Here is a 25830-nt window from a genome sequence, read left to right as displayed (position 1 = left end):
AGATTTAATACCCCCAAAGTGTTCACTATCAATGGAAAGAAAGCAGATTTGACTTTATTAAGATAAAGAACTTCTGTATATCAAAAGGTATATTTTTAAAAGTGCAAAAAGCAAGTTGCAAGTGAGAGGTGATATTTGTAACATATGTAATGAACAAAAGACGGTGTCAAGAGTTCTTCCGGTTGATATGAAAATTGCAGACAATTCACTAAATGGGCCAGAAACACGACGGTATCGTCATAAAGAGAACACAAGTCTGGCCAGTAATCATAGGCAGCCACTGTCGGCTTCATTCGCCCATTAGGGAGATGGGCATCTGGGCCGCACGATCCGTCTGCCACTCTCCGCGTGGCCAAAAGTAAGTTGTTGACAGTGGAGAGGCGGTGGCTCCAGCAGGCTCTTGCCTGCACTGCTGGTGAGAAGGTAAATGGGTACAGCCATCTGGTGAACAGCTTGAAAATCGGGCGTTGCCCACTCTATGCACTTCCACTGCAGATTTTGTCCTTGAGAGACTCTTAGGTGTCTGTTCCGGGCTAGAGTTGCAAGAACGTCATGCAAGTGAAAATGGACGAACAGTAGGGATGTGCAGCAGTATGGACGAATCTTAGCTACGTAACTTCGTGGCAGAATTGAGTCTTCCAGGAAAGTGTTGTGAGTACACTAAGTACCACTGAACTGTACACTTTATAAAAAGGCTAATTTTTTGTTATGTGAATTTTACCTTAATTTAAAAAAAAGTAAGTCCCAGAAGATGACATACAGCATGATAAGCTTTTATAAAGTGAAGAAAAAAACCCTAAAAGAATATTGTTGGGAACACATCAGTTAAGTAAGACAATGTGGCTCATGTAAGTAAAGGACCAGAGGGAAGTCATCCAGAGCCTCTCTGGGAGGAGCAGCTTGCCCCCCAAGTCTCCATAAGGGAGACACCCCAGGACGTCACAATACCGTCCTAATCGATACTGCAGCAAACAGTGTCCTGCAGTTTTGAGAGATTTCCACCAGACAGATTTCAACTTCGAAGTTTAGCACTTAGATCTTTCTAATGAACCAAATTTTGGTAATTAAATTTGGGTATCTGGAGTCACCTGTGTAGAGTGGTCTGTTTGGCTTAGTCAGGTATAAATAGACTGTCTGAGCTTTGGGGGAAATGGTCCAGTCCTTTTGATGTCGAATCCAGGGCTTCGAGGGCCAGGTCTGAGACATGGCTCGTGTGGCCTTTGAGAAAGTGTTGTGGGGCTTTGCCGAGCAAGTGCAGAGTACCCTCCTCATTGTTACCAAGACACGGTCCTGCTTAGCGCTGCTCTGTCCCTGCCGTGTAGCAGCCCCTCGCTCTGCAAGGACACCACTGGTTTCAGACCTCGGCAGGAGAAAAAGTCTTTTATAGAGGAAAGGTGCCATTTTTCAAAGATGACAAGTGAAAATGAATAATGATAGTTTAGGAAGCTTTCATTTATGCTTCATGGTTTCCTGTGTTACCTTGAAATGACACTGCCTCTGCTCATGCCTTCATTTAAAAGTAAGTCTTTCATTGTAATCCTGCATTGCTGAGATTTAAAGCAGAAAGACAACAAAGAGAGGAGCGCTCTGACGGGTTTGGAAGTGATACCTTTAAAACGAGGATGGACTTTCAGTTTGCTGGTGTTAAACATGTACTGGATGCTTCTGCACCAGATACGAGCACCAGGGAGATAGGTCAGTGTCCGTCCGTGTCCAGTGGGTCTGCGGCCACAGATTGGCTCCAGAGAGGCTGGTTGGAGAGCGGTTCTGGTGGGTGTTATGGGTGTTGTTACCACGGTTATGGAACAATCAGTCTGCGAATTTCTTTTGATTCTCAATATGTATCAAAAGTTGGAAGAATAGTTGACAGAAGCCTTGCATACTCTTCACCTCGCTCCCCTAAAATGTTGAAACTTTCATAAACATAGTACGTAATTGAAACCAGGAACTTAACATGGATACAGTGCTATTAACTGATCTACAGATGTTACTCAGATTTCCACAGGTGTCCCACTTACCATCCCTTTCCTGGTCTAGGATACCGTGTGGCTGTTCACGGTCTCCTTAAGTCTTCTCTAATCTGGGACAGTTCCTCAGTCTGTCTATGTCCTTCATGAACTTGACACTTCTGAAGAATCGTGACTGGTTATTTGTACCGTGTCTGCCAATTGGGGTTGGTCTGGGGTTTTTTTCATGGTTATATTGACGTTGCGTGTTGTTGGCAAGAGTACGACAGCCAGGCTGTTGAAGCCGTCACAGCACAGCTTATCGGGAAGTCTGTGATGATGAGGCGACTCCTTTTTACAGGTGATTTGCACTTGGATCACTTGGTTTAAGGTGCTGGCCAGGTTTCTCCACCGTGAAGTTACTGTTTTCTCTTTTGTAATTAGAAGTACGTGCTGGGGGATATATTGAGACTATGCAGGTATTCTGTTTCTCATTGATTTTCACCCATTAATCTCAGTACTATTGATGATTCTTACAGCTATTACTGCTGTAATTTTTGCCTAATGATGAATTTCTATCTCTATCCTTCTTTGAGGATTTTTAAATGGAAGTCTGTTGTAAGAAAGAGTTGTCCAATACCACATTATTTGCAGGACCCATCAAGAAACAACAATATCTGTGTTGTTTCTGGAAATGGTGGTTTGTTTATTTCACTACACACAGACTGGCTAGCTGACCCTTCTCAGTATCAAGGTTAACAGATTCTTTGTCCAAACACTTCCTACTCCACCTCGCCATTAGTTGATTAGCTTATGGATATCTTGGTGCTCATTGTTGGTGGTAAGACTGAGGAGGTTAGTGTCAGTGGCCTTAATAGGAAGTTATTTCTTAGAAGAAGCAAAAGGACGATGTATTTGGGGCCTGTTATATTTAGCTGCTATGCAGAAATCCATGGAATGGCAGACAGCAGAATAGTGGAAATGTGTCTCAGGATGCAGCCAGGCTCTTAGAATAGTAACGGAAGGGTAAGGAGAATGGTAAGTTTCATGGACGAGAGGGGAGTGGGGATGTCAGCACTCGTGGACGAGTAGGCTGTGGGGGTTGGGTGCTGTGGTTTAAGGACTGAACCAGGGTGATGGAATGCGATTAGATCAGGCAACCTTGGGCAGTTCAGCAGGGCTGTGGGGGGACAGACAAGCCAGACTGTACCGATTGAAGCAGGGACCAGAATCCTTCCCACGATCTGAAGAGCTGGCCTGCCAGCACAAGCGTAAGGTCAGTTCTCTTCCTCTGTTTTTGAGCCACAGGGGCCTTCTCTTAGTTTCATTCTGCTCCGCGGCATTTGTGCATGTACTTGCTGCAGAGGAATCCCTGTCTGCCTCTTCCTACCTGTGGGACCTTGGGCCACTTACCTAAAGCCCTGAAGCGTCTTTCCCATCAGTGAAAACAGGGTGAGATACTAACCTGGTTCATTACTTCTCAGCCAGGGTACTGTGCTCACCTCCGGGCCTCCTGCTTCTTCCTCTGGGCCCTGTTGTCTGTCCTACACACTGTCACCTGCCTGGTCTGAGAAACGTACATCCTGTGACGACCCTGCTGTGCTCCCAGTGCTCCGAGCTCCGTAGTCAGGACGTGCAGGGCCCTCTGTGATCTGCCACTTCCCGATCCTACCTCTCCCTGCAGCCCTCCTACTCAGTGCTTGCGCTCTGGGCTCGAGCTGCCTTTGCCTTCCCACACATCCTCTAGCCTCAGGGCTGTCACCCATTCTCTTCCAACAGGTCAGAACTCTTGTCCCTGCACATGACTGAACGACTCCTTTCCTCCCCTCAGATCTTCATTCAGATGTCACTGAATCAGAGTGTCCTCTGCCAGCTACCCTGTGTGGAATAATGCTTCATCACTTGTTATTCACCCTTAACTCGCTTATTTGTCTTTGTCACGCTTACTGCCACCCCACGGATGTTTGTGTATTTGCTGTCTGACTTTCACCACAAATTGTATATAAACTTTTAGAGAGCCGGCACTTTGCCTGTTCTGTTCACTGGGTCTTCCCAACCCCGGGAGCTGTACCTAGGATGGGGTTGGTGCTGGAGTCAGTATTTGTGGAGTAATGACTAGGGTGATAAGTAATCCGTGGAGCCCGCGATTATTGTGTGCCGGTGCGTGTGCTCGGTGTTCTGCGCTCCCGACAACCTTGCCAAGACACCAAGGTGCAGAGAGGCGATGGCAGACCGTGGATGGGCCACGGAGCCAGAGTCCCAGCCCAGGCGGTCCCGGTGCAGAGCCCACATCCTTCCTGCTTCTGTCAGGCCCATGGCTGACTACAAGGAGGCTGTGGGTCACGTCCTCATAACCATCACTGTCAGGCCCTGAGTAGTCATGATGTGTCCGTTGAGGCCATCGTCAGCATCATCAGGGTGCTGGCTGGTCACAGCAGGGATGTGCAGCCAGGCTGCCCAGTGTTTGATCCAGAGTCTGTTTCCTTATCATTAAATGAGATGACATTCCTAGTGAAAGCCTCCTGTGTCCTGTCTGACCCTGAGCGTGCAGCCTCAGGACCGACCGCTACTGCTTGCAGAGCACCGTCTCCTGGCCTGCCAAGCGTGGCTCGGGACCGACCGCTGCTGCTTGCAGAGCACCGTCTCCTGGCCTGCCAGGCGTGGCTCGGGACCAACCGCTGCTGCTTGCAGAGCACCGTCTCCTGGCCTGCCAGGCGTGGCTCGGGACCAACCGCTGCTGCTTGCAGAGCACCGTCTCCTGGCCTGCCAGGCGTGGCTCGGGACCGACCGCTGCTGCTTGCAGAGCACCGATTCCTGGCCTGCCAAGCGTGGCTCACTGCACTCTGTTCTCTGACAGCTGCGTGGCTTAGGAGAGAGTGCATGTGAAGTGCCTGGTAAGTCCTCGGTTCAAAATGAACTCTGGTGTGCTTCCACAAATGACCGCCCCATGCAGAATATCTGCAGTAAATTGTTGACCTCGCTCTGAGTAGATGTAGAAGGGAAACTCATTGTTCGGCAGTTGTGTATTTTAATGAAGATGGACACTTAAGACTCTTAGCAGAACTTGTGTGTACCTTGCATTTTTTCCACCCTTAACTGAACCAAAAGAATTGTATTTACTACTTTGTTTGCATGTTTTCCTTGTGAGACTATTACATTTTTTTTTTTTAAGATTTTTTTATTTATTTATTCAACAGAGATAGAGACAGCCAGCGAGAGAGGGAACACAAGCAGGGGGAGTGGGAGAGGAAGAAGCAGGCTCATAGTGGAGGAGCCTGATGTGGGGCTCGATCCCATAACACTGGGATCACGCCCTGAGCCGAAGGCAGACGCTTAACCGCTGTGCCACCCAGGCGCCCCTATTACATTTTTTTAAACGTCAGTAATAAAACTTTAGAAAAAATAGATCTTCTTATAACGTTTGGGTAGGCAGATATTTTATAAACAAAACATTAAAAGAATTTCCTAAAAAGGAAACGAATAAATAGGGCTGCATAAAAATTATGAACTTTCTTCCTCAAAAGAGAACATTAAAATAAAAAGATTTTTAAAATAAGTTTTGCAAGATACCACCAAGAGAGTGAAAGACAGGTCTTGGAGTGGCAGAAGATAGGAGTCTAACAATGGCCTCGTGCCCTGAATATGTAAGGCATGCCTACAGGTCAGATGGGGGTTGGGGAGGGGGAATGACAACTCTTTAGAAAAAACAGGTGTTTCACAAAAGGAGATTTCCAAAATGGCCAGTCATCAAATGAGGGTGTTCCCAGTCCTCTCTACACTTACTGCCGTAAATATCAGTGACCACGGTGAAAGAGAAATGCTGGGTGGAGGTGGGGGTGGAGAGGATCCAGAACACCCCAGGCTGATGGGACTTTGAATTGGTGTGGCTTCTTCAGCTCCCGGATAGTTGACGTCTGCTAACGCAGGTGTGTGTGTGTGTGTGTGTGTGTGTGTGTGTGTGTGTGTGATAAGTTCATGAAATTGAAGAGACTTGTTCTTGTTCTTTTGCGCATAGTCCTGCAAGAAATACTACTGATGAGTTGGGCTACATTACTGGACTGAATAATGATCCCTCTAATCCTGCTTTTAATTTCTCATGCGGAGTGTTGTGATTTTGTGTATGATTCTTTAAGATTTTGTTTTTGTAAAATTCCTACATGTGGAGGGGAAATTCTATATCTGAGCAAATCATTCCAAAAATATCCTCACGTGTCGGTAAGAAACTTGAAACCCAGAGGTAGGTGGGAAGAAAGCTCTTGCTGAATACTCATCAACCAATGAACATGGCAAAGAGGAGCCCCAGGCCGGTGTTGTCCCAAGGGCCAGAGGGAGCTCTGTGGAGGCTCTGCAGATGGTTGTACTTTCCCTGCAAACACACATGGCATGAACGTGTGATTGAGGTTTTTATGACGTAAGAGGAAAAAGTTGGGTGGGGAGGGGAATAAGGGGAAAGCAAGGGATGACGCTGGTACAGCACCCTGGTGGTGGCCACTGTGGTGAGTGAAAAGGGAGGGGAAGTACAAACAAGAAAGCAGGTGCAAGTGCGGAAGAAGATGGCAGAGAGAGACCAGAGGCCGGGCAACGATTAGCAGCCCTGAGCTACAACCGGGGCTGGCTCTGCCCCCCCAGGGGCATTGTCCGGAGACATTTTTGGTCATCACAACTGGAGAGAGGGCAATGCTGTTGGCCTCTAGTGGGTAGTAGCCAGTGATTATCCTACAGGCATAGGACAGGGCCTGCACTCGCCCACGACAGGGAACATCAGGCCTCAAATGTTAGTTGTGCTGCTGTGGAGAAGCTCTGACAGAGGAAACAGAACCCGCGGTGCAGCGGAGAAGACAGCAGACCTGTGGTGTGGGCTGGAGCCACTGGCCACCTGCATCTTGGTACCGGTGCCCTGGGAGACAGAGCCTGGCTCTTTTGTGGGTGTGTGCATGTGATGGGGACTAGCTGTTGAGTCTGGGCACACGCACAGAAGGTGAGGCCCCTGAATGGCAGAGACCTGTGGTCCGTGGGGAGAAGGGGAGGAGCCCTGTGCACACACGTGACCGGTGCATGCGCAGTATGAAGAGCTTTCCGAGGAGGGGCAAGACTTCTAGATAGCGATGAACCCTTTCACTTCTGAGACTGTCATTAAGGAAAAATCAACCAACAATGAAAGTCCCAGTGTAATCCACAGCAATCTGGAGGTGTTCACGTATTTTGTATTTTAGTGAATAAAAAGGTTGGACTTAAGAAAATATTAGTGTAATATTCTCACTCCCTGACTGTGTCTTCTCTGTCTCATTTCCTGGCCTCTGTTTTCTTTGACCCCAGATTCCAAGAATTGACCAAGTTCTGGGCTTGAGCCTCTTCGTTGTAAGTCCACACTTGCTTCCTTCAGGCTCGGAGCCAGCAGCCATGTGGCGTGAGACTCTCACTCAAGCTTTTTGTCTGGACCTTGCTTCTTGTTTGCACACTTGCCTTTTAAAATGCCCCCTGGTGACCTTGTCTGACTTTCTAGTGGTGTCTTGATGATGACGAGGCCAGAGCTGAGCTTATTTTCTTCCCTAACATCAGCTTCTCCTCATGACTTGACCACTTCTTTAACGGGGCTCGTGTCCTTGTGTGCGTATTAATTTCAGCCCTCCCGTGCTTCTCGTCTCCAGCTCCTCCAGTGAGCCATCCCTGGACAAGCCATGCAGGGGGCTTTCGCACTCCTGCTCCCTCCTTTTCCTTTGGCCGTGGTTAGCAGCATGCTCCCTGGAGCCCCGCACCTGCTGTGTCATCCCTTTCTAGCCTATACTGTATATGTCATGCTGACAAAACATTGTTTTATCATAATAGTCCAGGACTTAAAAATCTACCCGAGTCTGTCCGTTAACGTTGCCCTGTTGCGTTCCTGTTGTACCCACGGAAGGTACTTCTAACCATTTAATTTGAGTTCAAGTGATTACGGTCATATAATTGAGGATAGAGGTCATATTCTTTATAGAGTAAAGGACTAGATCATAGTATTTCAGGCTTTGTTGATCACACGGACTCTGTTACAGCTATTTAGCTCTGTCTTTGTAGTGAGAAAGGAGACATGGACAGCACATAACGAAGAAGCGTGGCTGCGTTCCCGGGGAACTTTATTTAGGAAAGTCACTTGGCAGGCTGGATTTGGATGACAGGCCATACTTTGCAGGCCCTGATCTGTAGCAATGTTTTAAGCTCTTGGACGCCAGTGCTTACTGTAAGACTAGATATGATTGACAAAGCTTGTAAATTTTGCACGTGAGATAATGCTAAACTGATGTGGTTTTACCTTTATTGGGTAAACTGTTAATTTATTATATGGAAAGTTTTGTCTGCATCCATTATTGACATTGCACCGCTGGCAAGAGGGTGCTCTAAATTCTGCATTCCATTTAGTCCTCACTCCAATCTAAATTCAGTTCTGAAGTAGCTTGGGCCAAGTAGGTAACTGCAGACTTCTCATGACCGAACTTTTTTTTTTTTTTTTTTAATGATTTTTTATTATATTATGTTAGTCACCATACAGTACATCCCCGGTTTCCGATGTAAGGCTCGATGATTCATTAGTTGTGTATAACACCCAGTGCACCATGCAATACGTGCCCTCCTTACTACCCATCACCGGTCTATCCCATTCCCCCACCCCCCTCCCCTCTGAAGTCCTCAGTTTGTTTCTCATAGTCCATAGTCTCTCATGTTTCATTCCCCCTTCTGATTACCCCCCCTTTCTTTATCCCTTTCTTCCCCTACCGATCATCCTAGTTCTTATGTTCCATAGATGAGAGAAATCATATGATAGTTGTCTTTCTCTGCTGGACTTATTTCACTTAGCATTATCTCCTCCAGTGCTGTCCATGTTGTAGCAAATGTTGAGAACTCGTTCTTTCTGATAGCTGAGTAATATTCCATTGTATATATGGACCACAACTTCTTAATCCAGTCATCTGTTGAAGGGCATCTCGGCTCCTTCCACGATTTAGCTATTGTGGACATTGCTGCTATGAACATTGGGGTGCATATGGCCCTTCTCTTCACTACGTCTGTATCTTTGGGGTAAATACCCAGTAGTGCAATGGCTGGATCATAGGGTAGCTCAATTTTTAACTTTTTCAGGGACCTCCACACTGTTTTCCAGAGTGGCTGTACCAACTTGCATTCCCACCAACAATGTAGGAGGGATCCCCTTTCTCCACATCCTCTCCAACAATTGTTGTTTCTTGCCTTGTCTATTTTTGCCATTCCAACTGGCGTAAGGTGGTATCTCAGTGTGGTTTTGATTTGAATTTCCCTGATGGCTAATGATTTTGAACATTTTTTCATGTGTCTGTTAGCCATTTGTATTCATGACCGAACTTCTGAGACATCTTTGTGCCGTGAAGGCAAAAAACATTTTATTTACACCTTCTCATTATTCTTCATCAAATCTAATTTGAAAGCATATATGTGAAATTTAAACTGTAAGGGTTGTGCATGTGAAAATACGAAGTAGAGATTCTTGAAGGGGCATGGGTTTTAACATTTGCATTCTATTGCCCTCTTGTGGTCAATGATGTATTGTTCTTTTTTTGGGGGGGGCGGGATTTTTTTGTCTGTTCTTTTTTTTTTAATTAATAATATTTTTTATTCTATTATGTTAGTCACCATACAGTACATCCCTAGTTTTTGATGTAAAGTTCCATGACTCATTACTTGCGTATAACACCCAGTGCACCATGCAATACGTGCCCTCCTTAATACCCATCACCAGTCTATCCCATTCCCCCACCCCCCTCCCCTCTGAAGCCCTCCGTTTGTTTCCCAGAGTCCATAGTCTCTTGTGGTTCATATCGCCTTCTATTTACCCCCCCTTTCTTCTTCCCTTTCTTCTCCTACCGATCTTCCTGCTTCTTATGTTCCATAAATGAGTGAAACCATATGATAATTGTCTTTCTCTTTATTGTTCTTTTCAGGATGGCAAAATGTGACTTGTTTCCTAGTGATTTCGTTTTCAATTTTAAAGTGTTCAGAGACTATTTAATATTTAGGCCTAAAGGCCATTAAGGTTTAAAATGTGCATTCAGCAAGCTCATGTTCTCAGTGAGGGAGGTAAGATGTGTGTGTATGCACCAGAGAACAGTGCATGATGGAAGAAGGTCAGATGTCCATGGGTGTGGTGTCGAAATAAATGCTGACAAGGGGCCCCGAGCGCAGAGAGGCTCGTGGCAGGGGCTAACTGTGCAAGTGTCCTTGGCCTGGATGGTTCGGTAGGTTGCAGACAGTGGAAACAGATGGTAAGTGAGGGGAGACGAGGTTCAGTGGTGCTCAGGGCAGCCTCAGTTTACTGCTGCCCCCAGCAGGCAGGCTAGCAGTGAGTGGTAGAAGCTTCAGGTGGGGCAGTTCTGGTCTCGGGGTCACTCCGCTGGAAACTTGTCTTCTTACCAGTGTTTTTCTTACCTGTTGTGACCATTTGTAGGTCATGAAGTCAACGTATCAAAAGCCAGTCTTTTGGGGCGCTTGGGTGGCTCAGATGGTTAAGCGTCTGCCTTCGGCTCAGGTCATGATCTCCAGGTCCTGGGATCAAGCCCCACACTGGGCTCCCAGCTCAGCGAGGAGTCTGCTTCTCCCTCTCTCTCTCCCCCTGCTTGTGCTCTGTCTCTCTCTCCCAGATGAATAAATACAATCTTTAAAAAAAAAGGCCAGTATTGTTTTAAAATAATGGAATAGAATAGAATAGGATGGACTGAAACATTTCAGAGTACACTGCATATTCTAAGGATTAGTATTTCTTTGTAAACCTTCTAAAACAACATTTATTATCCAAATGCATATATGTTTCCGTAAAATGTCTTACTTAGGTTATGGGTCTGAAAAGTTCAAAGCACTGCTCTAAAGGTTATTTGTCGATTGTGTTGTTTTGTTGGTGTTGGTTTTGTTTTAAAAAATAACTTTATGTTTTAAAAAGTGAATGTTCATTAGACAAATAGAGTCCCAAGCCAATCACTCAAAATACTGCCATTAAGCAACCACTGTTGATGTTTGTAGAGTATCATTCCAGGTATTCCTACGTGTGTCTATTTGACTGCTGGCCTGGCTAGCTAGAGAAGCAAATAAGAGCCTGGCAGAGAGGAGATGGGTAAGGCAGGATATAAACAGAGAGCAGCCTGGCAGACAGACAGGAAGGCTTACAGAGGAGCTGATGGACGTAAACTAACTCATCTAACACAAAGCCTAGCTTATAATAAAGTGTTAAATATCTCATGTAATTTATTGGATACCATACTAGAAGTGAAAAAGAGAATGGTTATATGGGTACAAAACAGTAGTAAGTGTATCAGGTGTTTATCCTTGCGATCCCAGGGCTGACTGAGAGCTGTAGCCACTGCCACCGCCCAGCGCCACAAGAGAGTGTCATACTACATATCCCTAGCCCAGGAAAAGATCAAAATTCAAAGTACAGTTTCTACTGACTATGCGTGACTTTCGCACTGTCATAACGTTGAAAACTTCTGAGTTGAACTGTCCTAAGTTGAGGACCATCTGTATTTGAATTCCATATTATGAATATATTATTTATATGTATACACATATATTATCTCTTTCATATTTATTATTTTACCCAGTTTTATTCTTATATATATATATATATTCATATATATATTTTATCCAATTAGAGTTATCCAAATAATTACCTGTTTATTGCACTTTTATCTCTTCCTAAATCTCTGATCCAGAATTATTTTCCTTCTGCCTAAAGAATAACTTTTAGTATTTCCCTTAGGTCAGATCTCCTGGTAAAAGTTTTTCTCATTTCTGTATCTGAAAATTTCTCTATTTTGCTTTTGGTTTGGAAGTGCAGTTTTTCTGGATATTGAATTCTACCCAGGCATCTGTTCTCTCTTTGCGCATTGAATATTTGTTGCATTGTCTTTGAGAAGTCATGTGAGGTCACGTGGTTGCTCCTTTGGAGGAAATGTCTCTTTTTTCCTCTGGAAGCTTGTAAGATTTTCTGATTGTTCTTGGTTTTCAGCACTTTTACTGTAAGGTACTCTGTATTTACCCTGCTTGTTTGTGATTCTTGAGTGTGTGGATTGACATCTTTTACCAATTTTGGCAAAATTCTCGGGCATTCTCTCCTCAAATATCATTTCTGCCCTCTTTTGCTAATCTTCTTTCCTTGTGCCTCTGCAGCCAAGTATAGGAGCAGCTCTTCATTGTGTTCTCTCTCTTGCCTTCCTTTCTGAGTAGGCCGTCCTTTCGTCTCACCGTGCTTCACTCTGGGTGTTTCCTTTGGTTTTTTCATCCTGTTTTCAGCCATGTCCATTCTGTTGTCAATCCATACCCACTGAGTTTTTCATTTTGGTTATTTTATTTTTCAATTCCATTTCCATTTCTTTTTGAAACTTTCTTTATCCTGATCTCCTATGTCTTTAAAGTATTGTCTGGTTTTTATTGTGGTGTTGTTAATGTTGACTTCTTTTCTCATATTTCTGATTTTTAATGAATATGCTACATATCATATTAACCAGACAGTTTGTACAAATCATTTGGGTTTTACTGTGACCTTATTTTCCTACAGAGAACATTTCTCTTTGCTTCTTAGGAGGAGGATAACATGATATACCTTTGATTTTGGATTTGGATTACCTCATTGTCTACATTTGTCCAAACTCATCACATGGTCCACTTAACATTTGTGCATTTCCTGATTTATAAATTTTATGTAAAGTACCATAAAGAAATTTTGAACTCTAAGGAAGTGATATGCATGTTGAAATGTTTAGGGGTGAAATGTACTGATGTTTGCAGATTTCTTTGCAATGCATCAAAAATAAAATGGGTTGAAAGAAGGATAAATAGGGGTGGGTTGATAGGTATGTGGTAAGCAAATCTAGCAAATGCTAATGGTAGAATCTAGGCGGCAGTACATGGTATTCACTTTAAAGTATTTCTACTTTATTATATGTGTGAAAATATTTGTAATACAATTTGGAACAACATTAGAGTGGGACACCATTGTAGTTTGTCATACTCTTCTTTGTCTTTATTGATCTTTCTTGAGATACATGTCAGAATATTTGTTACATTGATATGTTACCTTCTTGTTATAACACAGACTCCTCTATTCTGCAATTTGATGTGACATCGATGGAAATGTATATATTGCATGAATCCTTGTTACACTAAAGTCTGCCTGTCATTGGATCCTGTAGCATAAACATTAAGGACAGTATGAAATCTCTGAATCTTGAGATTTCAAGACCTAGAATCATCGCTAACTTACTTTGTAACCTTGGGAAAATATCTCATGTGTTCTGAGCCTCAGCTTAATTTTTCATCTATGGAATGAAAACACTTCTGTAGTATTGAGTTCCTCTCCTTTGTGTTTACCCCTCAGTCAGAAATATTCCTTAGAGCTAATACTCAAAAGGCAAATACATTTCTCCTTTACCGTTTTGTTTATATGTTTGGACTCTTACATTAAATCAGAAGTCTTACATGCATATGTGTAAAGAGAGTCTGTAATGTTCAAAAGTTCATGGGGTGCTGTGTGGCTCAGTCGGCTAAAGTCTGACTCTTGGTTTTGGCTCAGGCAGTGATCTCAGCATCATGGTATTGAGCCCCGTGTCAGGCTCTGTGCTCAGTGCTGGAGTCTGCTTGCTCTCTCCCTCATCCTCTGCCCTTCCCCTGCTGGGCACATGCTCTCTCTCTCTCTCTCTCAAATAAATGTGAGAAATCGGAAAAAAGAAAGTTCACATCAATGTGCACAGTGCTACAGCTGGCCAGAGGCTCTCTTTCATGTGTTTTCTGCGAGCGGCATTCACTAGCATACCAGTGAGTACAGACACCTGAGTACAGTCTTGACTCATTGGTATGCTGGTGAATGTGGGCTCCCAGAAAGGGATGGTAAGGTGAAAGGGAGGGGCGAAAAAGAAGGAAGGAAGAGAAAGACAAAGGGGAAGAAAAAAGAACGGCTCCAGTTATTAGCCAACTTCTGTGGTGTAAATAATCCTTCCGTCATCAGCATGACATCCCTGCACATGGAGTTAGCGGAGATGTGACAGTTGGCTGCAGCTGGCTGCAGTAGTCTGTCTGTTGTCTTATACTCAATTTCTAATTCATTGGGTTGTATAACTGTTATGGTTTATGTAGCCACTTAAAGTATCTGTGTAGGCATGCATGTTGGCTATTTTTGTGAAAAAAATATTCAGAATACAGAAGTTATTTGTAAATTGCATGACATTTTCTGGCCCAATTGAAAATGCCTTTTTTCTTCAGCAAGTTTGGTGTGCACAAAAATATCTGGCTCCGTATGTTTCAGAGGAAAGTCTGAACTTGGTGGTGGTGATTAGAAATGTCTGTTATGTGTCTGTTACAGTGATCTGAGCAGGTGTGGAGTTAAAGAGAGTCTTCTCTTTTTATTTTAGGCGTTTTTGTTGCCTTCCTGTGACATCGCTGTAACAAGGAAGGTAGTTCCAGTGTACAGAAAGTGGATCCTCCAGGACAAACCTGTGTTCATGGAAGAACCAGATAAAAAAGAAGCTGCCCTACAAGATGCTGAAAAATTAGGATTTTCAGAGACTGACAGCAAAGAGGTAATACGTTGTCGCTTGTTTCAGTTGGGAGTACCCGTATTTTAGCAAAGTCTACCCGATCGGGCGAGGGTGCCAGTCAGTGGGGCACAGGCCAGCGGGGCTCTTTTATCGTAGTTGCTGCTATCCAGTTGCTGGGTTCCGTGAGGACCTGCTTCAGTGAGGCTGCTTCTGGGCTGTCTTCAGGATCATTGGTCACCTCCTTCCCCTCAGGCTAGGTCCGGCTGTGCATGGCAGCTTCGTCATTCACTGTGGCGGCAGAGTTGTTTTATGAACCATCGTATGTTCACACGTCTGCGTATGAGACTAAAAATGTCACTGCCGTATTGGTATTGACATGTTTAAACAAATAGCATTTGAGAAACTAAATTTAGAATGTTTTGGCAGTCTTGTCTTGTGCAGTGGCCTGCCCAGAGCAGCCGAAAGGACTAACCCAATAATGAGTGCTATCTCCTCTCTTAAGAAGCCTCACTTCAGGGCTGGGTGCTGTCCTTAGAGTGAGTGCTGCTGGAATGGAACTTTTCGTCCTGGTTAGGTAAAGCTAGAGGCTGGATAAACCTAAAACGACACAGTGGGATCTCTTCCTGAAACAAAATATCTGTCATATTTCTATTTCTGGCATGCTGTTTTGAAACTAGTCTGAGAAATTATTTTTTTTAAGATTTTTATTTATTTATGTGACAGAGAGACAGCCAGCGAGAGAGGGAACATAGCAGGGGAGTGGGAGAGGAAGAAGCAGGCTCCCAGCGAAGGAGCCCGATGTGGGACTCGATCCCGGAACACCGGGATCACGCCCTGAGCCGAAGGCAGACGCTTAAGCACTGTGCTACCCAGGCGCCCCTGAGAAATTATTTCTAAAAGTGGGTGTTGTAGCAATTAACAACAAACATTTAAGACTATTTGTAATCAAAGGCATATCACTTTTAAATATCTGTATTAATTCCATAATTTTTGATTTTTTAATATTGGTGAAATCATTTTAATAACTGGTCATGAGGTCAAAACGAATAGATAAGCAAATGGAATTTATCACACATTTTAAAGATCTGTTTTAGAGACTCATTCAGTCACTGGACCTGTGTTTATTTCTTCAGCACATACTAAACACTAGGCACTGTTTGAGGTGCTGGAGGTGGTGAACAAAATGGAAAAAAGACTCGCCCTTCTAAAACCTCTATTCTCATGAATTTTAGTAAGTGTAAGGAATTAAATATGTGAACATGTACTTCTTCCCCCTCCGTGAACTGGTTTTTATCTTCTAAAGACCTCATCTGACGGTTCTCGTCATAAGCGATCTTCCAGTTGGGGACGAACATACTCCTTCACGAGTGCAGTGAGCAGAGGATGTGTGACGCAAGAAGAAAATAAGAACGGGAAAGCCGGGGCCCAGGCTATGCTGCAGGTACGTGGCTGGCCGGAAACATAAAGACCTCCGCTTGGAGTCCATTGAACATTTTGTTTATTGTGATAGCATCATTAAAGTACGGGGATATTTGTATCTACCTGTCAGTAAACAGCCCTTAAGTTCTCATTCTGAGTTTTCTTCCTGACCGCTCATCTTCAGTTTGTAAAGATTCTTTTCTAGTCGAAGGAGACCTATGAGCCGGTTGCAGGTTTTTGAGAGGGATTATTACGCAGTGAATGTGAAATGACTGAGATCCAAATCTTAAAAAGCATGTCCTGAACACATATGGGGAGTTAGTCCGTCATCTGGACTCTAATTTGCAAGACAAGCATGGTGATTCTATAATCCCATAAAGAATATTCTTCTTAAAAATTGCCTGTTTGATGATAAATGCTCTACTTTTTAAATCTTTATCTGTATGAATATTTAAATAGAACCAGTGCCATTTGGGAACATTGGAAAGAACAACTTTGGCTGATCACTTAATCTTCCCAGACCTCAGGATTTTACCTCAAAAATGGGGATTGGGAGATTGATTACCTCTTGGCCCCCATCTACGTGGAAGGTTGTTAGGTCTCTAAGTGAAAACACAGAATGCCTCTTTTTCCCCTGCTCCCTGGCGCCCACCCTCTACCCCATATCCACCTGAGGTAGCATAGGCATAGCTTGCCTGTTGCCCAATTTTCAATGACATGCTTTTGTCATCCATCTCTCAGTAGGATTCCTTGTCATGGTATCCTTTTTGCTTTCAGGTTCATTAGCAGTTTAATACTCTGTAACTATTGAATCTTCTCATTTTTCAGTGAAAATCAGCAAATAATTGGAAATCAACTTGAAACAAAATGAAGATGATTTTACTTGAGTAGCTTCAGAGAACTCTGGTGCCAGTTGTTAGGAAAATCTGTGCCCTCACCAGAGAAGTGCATGCCGGAGTCCCTAGCCTGTGTCCCTTGGTATTCCTTGTCCTCCAAGTGGATTGCCATATGCCGTCCTCAGCCATCCCACTGCCAGTATCTCCCTAGGTTCAGGAGAGTATTAATTTGCTTTCTGAAAGGATGAGTTACATCGACTTGGCCAAACCAAGAAAAAATACTTTCCACTTGATTGTAGCACAACAGTGTTCAAAAATGTTTAGTTTGGATTCTAATAGCTGTGTTTGTTCTCTTTGTATCCAGTATCTTTGGTCCTTTCCTTGGTTCATTAGGAAAAAGTGGCCAAGTACAGGTTGAATAAGCTAGTACTCTTCTCCAGTTGCTGTTGAGAGGTACAATTTGGACGTATTAATTTTTTTTTAATTTTTACCTTAACCAGTACTGACATGGTAGTAAGAAAGATTCATGGAGTTGGCATTTTGATCTTTTTTAAAAAAGAAAATGAGCGGAGAATATAATATATGAAGACTCCTCACTTTTACTTGGGAGTATGCAAAGTTTCCAATTCACATCAAGAAACCAAATACCTTGAGTGAAAGATCTGTCTTGCAGCAGATCGTCTATGCCATACGTCTTCCAAAAACATGGCCGCGAGGGGCAGCTGGGTGGCTCAGTCGGTTAAGCCTCCGACTCTTGATCTCTCAGCTCAGGTCTTGATCTCAGTCAGGGTAGTAAAAAAATAAAATGGCCACTAAAATTATACTACCACTGCTAGAGTTGGTTAGTCAAAAAGTTCTTTGTTTTCCTTTTTCCCACTTGAAAGCTAGGAAAGTCTTCACAATTGCTGTTATCATCTGTTACCAATTATTACAGTGCTTATTTAGTAATTCTTTCTAGAAAAGTAGGCCCTGACACCTTTTTAATCTTGCACAAGATAATCTTAGAGGCTGTCAATATTTAAATTCACCCACTTGACTTTTGAGCATGTTTATTTTAATTTCTTCAGTCCGTTTGTGCATCTATTTTAAGATGTTGTGTTGATAGATTTCATTCCCAGGTGAGCCAGAGAATTCTGTTTGTTCCCAGATCCTTTGAATTTGTACTGCTGAACACAAGGGAGACTTAAGAAGGCATAGGATCTAGGTAGATGGTACCCATCCACCTTCATCACCAGACTGACAACTCAGTCTCCTAAACTGAAGGGTCACTGGTGTCGTCTGTGTCAGTAGTAACACAGTGGTAACTTTACTGTAGTGCCCCTAAGCAGTCACTAACGACTACGTAACAGGCCACATCTGTGCGTCTCACCATTTTCTACTGAAACATCCCTGACAGGAATGGACAGTGAACTTGTACCCCAAAGGTCTGAGGTAGAGTGTAGAGCTGTTGGCTGGTCATCTAAGTTTTTTTAAATCTGTTTTTATCTCAAGAATTCACATAGGTTTTATATCCTACTGCCTAATATCGTTCTCCTAGTCAAGGTATATGCACCTGGAAGCTCTGTACTGTTGACCATGTGGCCGTGCCGGTTTCCTGCCTCCCTACAGCTACTAGAGATCTGCGCCCGTGTTGGGTGGTGCTGGCCGTGCTTCCTACCTGCAAAGTTCATGTGCTGGGAGATTCCACAGCAATCAGATGGTTTTTCCCAGCCACTGTCTGACCACTGCTCCTCTTCCTCTCCCCGTCCCCGACCCCAAAATTTCTCACCCAGAAGCAGTGATCCTATCTTACTGTTTTCCCCTTTTCTTTTGAGGTAATGTAAAAAGAAGTCTTCAGAAAGTTTTCTGATTCATAAATTTTCTATAGTTGCACTATTAATTTGTATTAATAATTTTTTTCTAGGAAAGGTCTTTCAAGTGTGTCAGGTGATTCTAAGAGAAGCATTTTAAAGAATCTTGAGTATGTGTTGGTACCACTTGCCTTAGTTGAAATGACTCCAAGGTGATTGTTTAGTAGAGGGAAATTAATATCATTATCTTTAAGAAAAATTTGTTCAGATTTATGTGTTTAGTTACATTTATATGTTTACTGTAAAATTTGTTGATTTCAAGGTATTTTTGACCAATGCAGCAAACGTCTTTTTGTTGGAACCATGTCCTGAAGTTCCCATGCTCTTAAGAGAACAAGCTGATGCCTGTAAAGCTGTTTTGATTATTCGTAGGCGCATGATAATGGAGCTTACAATGAATAAAAAGACATGGTAAGTTTATTTCAAATTCATTAATTCTGTAAAACATGTTTCTGTTTTTCAACATAATAATTAGAACGTCAAAGCCTCCACTTACTGATGGCTTTACAAAGTGAACAGTAAGATGATAATCAATCTTCTGTAACAGTTTCTGTGAATTATGAAGAAGGTAAGTATCCAGCACTTTGATAGTTTATTTTTATTATTGGCTTTAAAAATGTTACTGAATGAAAAGTAGTCATATTACTTAATAGTAGATTTTTCCATTTTAAATTGTCATCAGACTGCTTTGTGGAAAAGCAATGCAACTGGTGTTTTCTATCCTTCTTCATAAGCCCAGGAGCGGTTGTTAATTGCTCTGAAATGCTGTTAACTGATTTTTATTGCTTCCAATTTGAAGCTTTGAATTCACTTTGGTAAACCAATTATCTGAAATGACAGACTGTCAGAATGACCGAATAATAGTACCGTCAAACATATAGTGGCGTCATGAAAATGTGCTTATGCGAAATGTTTTCGTTTTTCTCCTTTGTTTTTGTTTGGTGTCTCTGTATTTATAATACCCCGAAAGTACACAGTGCTGTGGGTTTTTCCCACGCCCCCGTCCCATGATGAGCGCATCACTCCAGCTTAGGAGGTGCTTTCAGACGTTGTCAGCAACAGAGACCTCAGAGCCACTCTGTAACCCTCTTTCTTCATGCCCCTCAGTTCTAGTTGTAAAATGCCTCTCCAGCCCGTCCTTTACGTGTTCCTCCCACCCATCGCTGCCCTGGGGCGGCCTGGCTGGGTCAGCCCTGCTGTCAGTGGGCTTTGGCCTCTGTGCTCAGTGCTCAGGGCTGCTGCAAACCAGCTCTGGTGGCCACTTCCCTCCTGGAAGTCCTCAGTGGGGCCCCGTTACCACACCTGTGTTCTGGATGCTTTTTCTTTTCTTTTTTTTTTTTTTTTAGTTTTAGTTTTATATATTTATTTAACACAGATAGAGACAGCCAGCGAGAGAGGGAACACAAGCAGGGGGAGTGGGAGAGGAAGAAGCAGGCTCATAGCAGAGGAGCCTGATGTGGGGCTCGATCCCATAATGTCGGGATCACGCCCTGAGCTGAAGGCAGACGCCTAACCGCTGTGCCACCCAGGTGTCCCCTGGATGCTTTTTCTGGATGTCCTTGAGTCAGCACTAAAGGGAAAGCTCTGTGTGCACCTGGTGGAAAGCATAGAAATGAGGCAGGACTGACCTGGCAGGGGCCCCTAGGGCTGTGGAGTCCAGCCTTTTCCTTTCTCCCATGAAGGGAGGGTGGGCCCAAAGGAATCCCATCAGGTAGCAAGTTCACTGGTACAGAAACCACAGGAATCAAAATGATTATTTTAGGATGTAAATTCCAGGGGCGCCTGGGCGGATCAGTCGTTGGGCATCTGCCTTCGGCTCAGGGCGTGATCCCGGTGTTCAGGGATCAAGCCCCGCATCAGGCTCCTCTGATGGGAGCCTGCTTCTTCCTCTTCCACTCCCCCTGCTTGTGTTCCCTCTCTCGCTGGCTGTCTCTCTCTCTGTCAAATAAATAAATAAAATCTTTAAAAAAAAAAAAAAAAGAAGTAGAATAGTTGTTATACCGAGAGTTTTGTCTTCTCCCAAGTTACAGCCAGGACTAGCTGCAGACACCAGGGGATTTTGAACCAGTAGTTTTGTTCATGATAATAGCTGATTTCTCCGTAGCTCAGATCCTGATTACAGTTGATCAAATAAATTTTGAGACGCTAAAAGAAAATCAAGATCAAGTGCTTTTTATTTTAAAGTTCATTTTATTCCTAGTAATTTAAAATATTTTGTTAAAACTCATTCTTCTTCCAAATGAGGGTGATTCAGTTCTCTTGTTGGCTTGTTGGTTTTAGACACTCATGGTGGCGTGGATCCGAGCAAACCTGTGTGTGTACATTTCTCAAGAGCTCTGGGATGACTTCCTTGGTGTGCTGTCCTCCCTCACGGAATGGGAAGAACTCATAAACGAGTGGGCCAACGTCATGGACTCCTAGACAGCAGTGCTGGCGAGAACTGTTACGGAGTTGAGATGACAAACCTACCTCTAGACAAACTAAGTGAACAAAAGGAAAAGAAGCAGCGAGACAAAGGTACTTCTACTCTTACAGAGAAATACCAGATGTCTGAGATGGAGGCGGAGTGTGTCTATACATATAGGCAATTAATGCATGGAATTTTGGAATAAACCATACAGGCCGTGTCTTTTTAATGGTGGTGTCGGATGGTGTTTCATAGCACTCTGTCCTCGTAGTAAGGATGATGAATTTATGAAGGGGCTGTGGAGGAAGAAAGAAGATGAAGGGGAGTAGCAGTAGTAGCAACAGGAATAATAATAATGGCTCGTGCTTGTATGTATTCTCTCTCTTCGCCCTCTTGGTAACTTCTGAGTTACTATCCAGGTATCACAGACAGAAACTGAAGTACAGAGAGTCCATGGTGATGGGCTCACTCAAGGTACCTAGCTGAGAAGTGGGAAAGCCAGAAATTGAAGCTGGGAAAGTCCAGCTCCGGGCACCACACTAGAAAGACGTATTCCAGTGCCTGCTTAGGCAAGGTAGAAAAATTCTGAGTGTTTCAGATGGGAGTCATTTTGGCTTTTTTTGTTTCTAGATAAAAGTTGTTTTGAGACCTCGAGTCAGATCAAGGTGGAAAACATCCATGGTGGTTTCTACTGGGGACAACAATTTGTCTTCATTACTGTTTTAAGGCTGTGACACAGTCTTGGGATTAATTCCCTTGTACTCCAATTTATTGTGTAAAGATTTTGAGGCAGTTCATAGAAGTACCTATAATACAATAGATAAAATGGGTAAGGACACTGGGGCAAATTTAAAGGGAGCGGAGTTGCCGGAGTGGTTAAGATGCCAGAATGCATGCCAGAGAGCCCCCTATTCTTGCTAGGGAGGGAGAAGGGGAGCAAGCTTAGATGTGACTCTGATCTTCACAGGGTTACAGCAGAGGATCACAGATTACAAATGGGGAACATCGACAGCTTAGGTGATACATAGCTTTTCTTGGTCCTAAAACTTGGGAGGAGTTTCTTCTCCCAAGATGCATAAAGTATACATTGCTTGCTTTGGGTAGACTATAGCCTCAACAATAGCCTTATTATAGACTGTATCAGCTTTTCCTGTGTGACAGATCACCCCAAAACATAGTGACTTAAAGGAACAGCCAGTTGTTTAAATCATGATTTTATGAGTTGGCAGTTTGGGTTGGACACAGTTGGGAGTTCTGCTGGATTCCCTTCTGTGTTTGTAGTCAGCTAGGCTGTCAAATAATCAGCCAGGCAGCTCTAGGGTTGGCCAGCTGTCAGCTGGGGCAGTGATGGGGGGACTTGGCCACATACCTTTTATTGCCCAGCAGGCCAGCTCAGGCTTTTTTGGTGAGGTTTTAGGTTTCCAGGAGCAGCAACAGGGCAAGCCCAGATTTTCCAACGCATTTCAAATCTCTGCTTGCTCATTTTGCTAGCAAAGCAAGTCATGTGATGAAGCCCAGGGTCATTGTGGGAGAGGCCCACAGAGGATGTGGATGTGGGGAGGTGTGAACCAATTATGGTGATTACTTAACCATATAAACATGTCATTAATGGGACTGATTCTTATAATATCTTCGCTGCAGTCTGTGAGTGGCTGTATTTATTTATAGGAAGGTAAACAATCTGAAAAACAGTTTATGGAATGATACAGAATGAATTCAATTATGTAATTAATGCCTTTGGCAAATATTTCTGATTGATCTATCATCTTGCTCATGAGGAGATAATGCTAAGTGAAATAAGTCAAGCAGAGAAAGACAATTATCATATGATTTCTCTCATCTATGGAACATAAGAACTAGGATGATCAGTAGGGGAAGAAAGGGATAAAGAAAGGGGGGTGATCAGAAGGGGGAATGAAGCATGAGAGACTATGGACTCTGAGAAACAAACTGAGGGCTACAGAGGGGAGGGGAGTGGGGGAATGGGATGGGCTGGTGATGGGTAGTAAGGAGGGCACGTATTGCATGGTGCACTGGGTGTTATGCGCAACTAATGAATCATCGAACTTTGCATCAAACACCAGGGATGTGCTGTATGGTGACTAACATAATATATTTTTTTTAAAAATTTTTTAAAGTAAAAATAAAAATAAATTCAAATGTTCATTATAAAAATACTTGCCTTCTAAGCACTGGATTTGTGGAAACAAAATATACTCTCAGGAACCTGGGTGTGAAAACCACCCATAGGTGGCAGCCACCAGCACATTACCTGTGCAGAAATCTCTGTCTTGGTCTCTTATCTCCTGTATTTCTCTTGGATCCTTGACCACTCATTTGAAATACTTGACCAGAGCTCTAGGAGAGGAAAGCAGAGAAGTGATACCTAATTTTGCAACAAGAGAAGCTGCCGATTATATACAGTTGGATTTATGAAATCTGCTGAGTAACACAGGCTATGCAATGAATGATAAGGAAGTCAGCCTTTAGATTATTTTTCTTTTCTTATCCTTTATCAGGCTGTGTTCTATTCTCCGAAAGGAGCCACCGTGGGGAGATCCTGTTCTCTCAGCTGGCGGAGCCACCCGGATGTGGCCGAGCCAGTGCTATCGAGGAGCGCCACCACATCTGGGGCACCAGGAGCTGAGAAAGCAAGAAATATTGTTCGCCAGGATACAACTGGTAAACGTTTATTTAAGTGCTTCTGTGAGGTCCAGTTGCTATCTAAGATGGATTTATAGGAATAAAATGTTTTAAAAGCTTTAAAATTCGACTCAGAACATAAATACATGGCCTTTTATTAAGTAGGATGTTTCCGTATCTTTTAATTGTCTCTTCTGTTCTCTTCAAATCTGTTTTTGATACTTATTTCTGAATCATTCATTGTGAAAAAGAACTTGAGCTGTCACTACTGAGTGAGATATATGTTCAAAAGAGAGAAAATAGATATTTTGTTAGAAGCCTAAAACAAATAGATTCTCAGTAATCGCACAGCTGCATCATGTTGTTGAGCAGCGTGAATCTTAGTGTGGCGCTGTTCCAACACAGAAAAAGAGAATAATGCACATAGTTTGCAGGACTGGAGGGGGATATTGAAGTGCCTTGCTTCTGTTGGGAAGTGGAGCTTTACATGCCTGGGGCTGTTGTCCTTCTACCCTGTTCCCTCAGTGAAAAACAATGGAATGAAATCCACGGTCTCCACCCAGGCTCAGGCCAGATTCTCAGCTCCCTGAGGTCCAGCTCTGACCTGTGACCCCTACGTAGGACATAAGTCTTGCATGGGAAATGACTGGGTGAACCAAGGTCCGCCTGTTCTCTAGGAGCTGTTCAAGAAGCTGCTGCCCCATTAGTGCCTGGGCTCCATCTGGTCCAAGCGCAACAAGCCTGGCAGTGAGCACCTGGCACCCACAGTCCGGGCCACTGTCGCCCAGTTCAACGGTGTGGCCAAGTATGTCATCACCACCTGCCTTGGCAACCCAAGCATGACAGCCCGGGATAGGGCCATGGTGGTGGAGCACTGGATCAAGGTGGCCAAGGTATGCAATGGGAAGCCCAGCCGAGGTGCTCTCCTGAGTCTCGGGCACTGCTCTTCCCTTGATCAGGTCTCAGGGTGGAAGGCCCTGGTCTTTGCCCTAGGACTGTGCAGTCCCTAGGCTCTTTGGTCCAGGGGCATGCTGACCTCCCCTTGCGTGGCCCTATGCTGGGATGCTCCGTTTCTGCCTGGCTCCTTCCTTGGAGTGAGGTAAAATCCTCCTCCTCCTCTGGGCCTCACGTGTGCCCTTCGGCAGGTCCCTGGACAGCGGCTTCCTCCAGCAGGAGCGCCTTCCCCTGAGGGGGACTGAAGCTTGAGAGCCAATCAGGTGCTGGCTCCCCACATGACAGCCCATTCTCTTCCCTCCCCAGGCCTGTCAAGCCCTGAGGAACAACTCGTCCTTACATGCCATCCTCTCGGCTCTGCAGAGTGTCTCCATTCACCGCCTCGAGAACACGTGGGGGAAGGTTTCCAGGTGAGTAGGCCTCTCTCCATGGAGGGACCAGGATGGACGAGGGAGCTCCCAGAGGCTTGTCCTCTTCCCCCTCAGGCAGCTTGGACCTTCTGGGAGGCGGCAAACCCCGACCACAAGACCTGGGCTGGTGGGTGCGTCTCTCAGCCTTCCTGGTGAAGAGGCCACCATGCCTCCCGCTTTAGAAATCAGTTTTGCCAAATGTCCCACACGGGGCTGAGCTGCATTAAATCTCTTCACGTGTTTCCTTGACAGCCACTAAGCTCTCTGCCCATTTGAACCCCAAATTGACCCAAACAGTGTTTCTCAATGAATATGGGAAGGGAGGCCCAGGACGAGCCACATGAGAGCTCCCTCCCATGTCCTACAAAGACCTTAGTGCTCAGAGGATCCCAGAAGAAACCCTCAACCAGGCAGGTTGACACTTTGGGGTTCTCAAAGAAAAGGCACTCTCACTCAACCCTGCCACATTATTCGTCCATTGATCCTGCCTCCCTTGCCTCTGTTCAAGAAGCCATTGAGGATCTTTCAAAAGCTGTGCAGCAAGGACACCGCACAGGGCAGGAACCTGCTCATCAAGGTAGCCTGGAAGGTGGAGGTCTGGAAAGAGAGGAGGGGTGGGAGGGAACAGGGTCCTGCGAGGATGAAGTCGGGAATGGTCTGAAGCATTCCTTGGGGAGGGGAAGCCTTTGGCATGAATGTGGTGACAGCCTAGGTGAGGATGCTGTTGGCGGTGAGGGGGCAAGCAGGTGGTGTCCAAGCAGACTCCCTAGCCTTGACACCGTCTCTCTTAGTGTCGACAGCTGCTCCACATGGTCACCTGGGGTGGGCCAGGAGG

General features: G+C 44.3%; 1 protein-coding gene across 3 annotated transcripts in view; it reads left to right on the top strand.

The window, feature by feature from the left end:
- LOC125281997 (focal adhesion kinase 1-like) overlaps positions 1–21061 on the top strand; it is a 97158-nt gene extending 76097 nt beyond the window's left edge. For all 3 annotated transcript variants that reach the window (XM_057312924.1, XM_057312923.1, XM_057312925.1), the window contains 4 exons: positions 14351–14518; positions 15780–15917; positions 18844–18992; positions 20862–21061. In XM_057312924.1, coding sequence (XP_057168907.1) covers positions 14351–14518; positions 15780–15917; positions 18844–18992; position 20862 — 456 coding nt within the window. In that variant the 3' untranslated portion in view covers positions 20863–21061. The remainder of the gene's footprint in view (positions 1–14350; positions 14519–15779; positions 15918–18843; positions 18993–20861) is intronic.
- The last annotated feature ends 4769 nt before the right edge of the window (positions 21062–25830 follow it).

This window comes from Ursus arctos, unplaced genomic scaffold (assembly GCF_023065955.2).
Source record: "Ursus arctos isolate Adak ecotype North America unplaced genomic scaffold, UrsArc2.0 scaffold_16, whole genome shotgun sequence".
In the NCBI taxonomy this organism is placed as follows: domain Eukaryota; kingdom Metazoa; phylum Chordata; class Mammalia; order Carnivora; family Ursidae; genus Ursus; species Ursus arctos.
Note: the sequence above shows the minus strand (reverse complement) of the source record. Positions and strands in the feature narration are given on the sequence as shown.